The sequence below is a fragment of the Pygoscelis adeliae genome, unplaced genomic scaffold (genome assembly GCF_000699105.1).
Source record: "Pygoscelis adeliae isolate BGI_AS28 unplaced genomic scaffold, ASM69910v1 Scaffold429, whole genome shotgun sequence".
NCBI lineage: Eukaryota > Metazoa > Chordata > Aves > Sphenisciformes > Spheniscidae > Pygoscelis > Pygoscelis adeliae.
Window position 1 is genome coordinate 360,215 of NW_008825561.1, and position 3,059 is coordinate 363,273.

Here is a 3,059-nt window from a genome sequence, read left to right on the forward strand (position 1 = left end):
CACCCGCGGAATGGGGGTGAACGACTTCGATAACCATCGCGGGTATCTCCGAAAGCTGCAAGTAAAAATAGTGTCTCGAAACGGAAAATAAGAATGGGAAAACTGTAAGCGTTATCTCTGCCCCTTTCGGTGTAACCCAGAGCTCAGGGTTCTTCCTCTTCTGGCTACTGCTGCCTAGTAAGGGCAGGAGAAAAAGCAACCAATGTTTACTTTCTTAAACCTACTGCAATTTTTATAGTGTTTGTGCTTTCAATATGTGTATTCCTCTTGAAAATTTGTTTTTTCTGAAGGTGACTACTTGTTAGCCACCTCTGAAATGCCTAACTACTGGAAGAAACGGATAGTGATTTAGCTATTGGGTAAACGTGGACTCTGGAATTTTAAGTTTTTACCCAGTGAATTAACAGCTTTTTTTTTTTGGTTGTCCTACTAAAATTAAGTATTAACTTGGTGTATTAAAGGGACTCATACTGTTAAGCTATATAGAAGGATGAGCTGAACGACAAATAGCTGTCACAGATGTAAGTAGTGGCATTCTCAGGTATTTATTGTCACTGTATGTTTGATTCTTAGCCACCATAAATGCAGCAGTGTGAGGGCCGGAACAACTTCTCCAGGGCTACCCTGATCAGATTCTGTCAGGTCAGGATTGAGGATATCCTTCAGATGTGGAAAACCAGGAAGTCTTTTAAGATTGCTAACCAGACGGATTAGTCTGGCCTCAGGAAGGGGGATTTAGAAAGGTGTAGTGATTTTTTTTTTTTTAATCAATTATGCTGAACTCTGTCGTACTTCCATTAATAATTATTGTTCTGTATGCATACATCATCCTTAAATAAGCATTTCTGCCCAGTATTTTTAAAGCCTGATATATTTTTTTAAAACAGTACTGCATAAATTGATTTAACCTCTCTCTTAAAAAAGGTAGGAAAGGTAAAACCCCAACAGTCTGAAAAAGCATATTTGTTAGGAGAACTCTAACCAGCTGCAGTGAAGCAGTGGTTCTCTGCCCAAGGGCTATTTTGAGGGAAGGTGGTGATGACTTCTTGGTAGGAGTGGAGGTACTTCAGCTAGAGTGTTTGTGACCGGTTTGAAGAGTGTCTCAACTCACCTAGACCCATAGAGTCAGCTGGAGATCTTAAAGCAGCTGAGATTGAGCCCAGTAGTGTCTGTGGTGCTTCAATAATTTGTGCTTCTTCTGAAAAGTGCCAGTTGACTGGTGTCTGGTTTGTTCGGCACCGAGTCAGTTACTAGTATGGATGTTCAACTCTTTTCCTCCAGAAGGCATACTGTGACTGTTCACACAGGTAGAGCAGAAATACAGTTAGGCGCAAGTAACATGCGTATAGTATCTTCACGTGTACAAATGGGTAGAAATACATACCTTTAGTACATATCTGCTCACGTTCAAATTGAAAACATCCTTTTATATGGTTCATAGATGGGCACTCAGCTAGAGTTTAGTAAAACTGGATGTTGCTACACTGCAAACAACCAGTGATGCTCCTGTTCCTGGCTGGCTAGCAGCGTGTTTGTCTTGCAGACATCAAAGAACTTTATGAACTTCCCATATTTATAGAAAGTCTTGTATTATCCCCACCCTGCAGCTAGAGACACTGAGGGCAGATGGCGTTAAGTAACTTATCCAATTCATGACTTCTGTTTTGTTCATTCAGTACTTGACTTTAGCCTGGTACAACTTGATAGCTAGCAGGCCCTAAACTAGCCAGAGCCATCAATGGAGCATTGTATGTAATTACCCTTAGCCTGTTGCTGGCGTAGTAGTATGATTTTTCTCTGATGTAGAGAGAACTCAGGTCTTCAGAAATGGATGTGTGTGCTGTTTTTACTAATGTGTAATGAAAAGTTAACTTATGAAAACCCAGCTTCATCTGTGTCCCCTCTTTCTCCAAGCTGCACTGAATATATACGTTGCCTTTTGTTCCAGGTGCAGAGCATGGAGAATGATGAACTTCCGCCAGAGGATGGGATGGATTGGCGTGGGGTTGTATTTGTTAGCAAGTGCTGCAGCTTTTTATTACGTTTTTGAAATCAACGAGACTTACAACAAACTAGCACTGGAGCACATTCAGCAACACCCCAAGGAACCACAAGAAGGAACCACATGGATGCACTCCTTAAAAGTACGACTGCTATCCTTGCCTTTTTGGCTGTGGACTATAATATTTTTAATACCGTATTTACAGATGTTCTTGTTCCTCTATTCCTGTACAAGAGCTGACCCCAAAACTGTTGGGTATTGCATCATTCCTATCTGCTTGGCTGTTATTTGCAATCGTCATCAAACATTTGTGAAGGCCTCTAATCAGATCAGTAGATTACAACTGATTGACACTTAGCTCAATTTCTAGTTTCCATAGCTGTTTTGAAGCAATTGCATATGCCTGATCTAATCACAAGACTGAAGTTCTGAGTGAAGGCTGGAAAGAGCCTTTTCTTTCAAACTGTTAAGCAATGAAGAGAGTGACTGTTTTCTATTTAAAAAAAAAAAAAAAGTAACTACAAAGGTTTTTAAATATGGGTCTATCAGAATGGCCAGAGTGGGAGAGCCCTGTGTGATGCTTGATAGAAGTATTCCTCATTTTGCCTTAGTGATGCAAAATTGCAACACTCCATCTGAAACATCCTGTGGGGAAGTAAGTTTCTGGTCCATGACTTTACTCCTCTGTGCAAAAAAGTGATTTCCTATGTTTTCCCTTGGAGTAAAATCAATGAAAAGATATTTCTTTTGTGGTAAATGTAAAAGGAAAAAAAATCAGAACATGATTATAAAAGCTGCACTTAACACAATTCTTTGCTTTTTCTTTTTTTTAAGTAATTAATGTCTACATAGTGCTGGTTTTTAATGATTTTTTTAAAAATAAGTTTAGATATAAATACAGGAAGCAAAGAATAAAGTTTGTGCGAACCTTTAAAGGGAAAAGGTACTTTTTTTTTTTCCTGTGGTAGCATACTTTTTTTTCAGTGACCACAACAGTACCATGTTGTAGTAGGTAGACAGTGAGGAGTGGCATAGGCCTGGAGGTTGGTGCTTCAAA

General features: G+C 39.5%; 1 protein-coding gene across 1 annotated transcript in view; it reads left to right on the forward strand.

The window, feature by feature from the left end:
- The first annotated feature begins 10 nt into the window (after positions 1-10).
- Positions 11-3,059, forward strand: part of UBR7 (ubiquitin protein ligase E3 component n-recognin 7 (putative)) — a 22,380-nt gene continuing 19,331 nt past the window's right edge. Inside the window, exon 1 of the mRNA XM_009332383.1 lies at positions 11-61. Within this exon, the coding sequence (XP_009330658.1) occupies positions 11-61 (51 nt within the window). The remainder of the gene's footprint in view (positions 62-3,059) is intronic.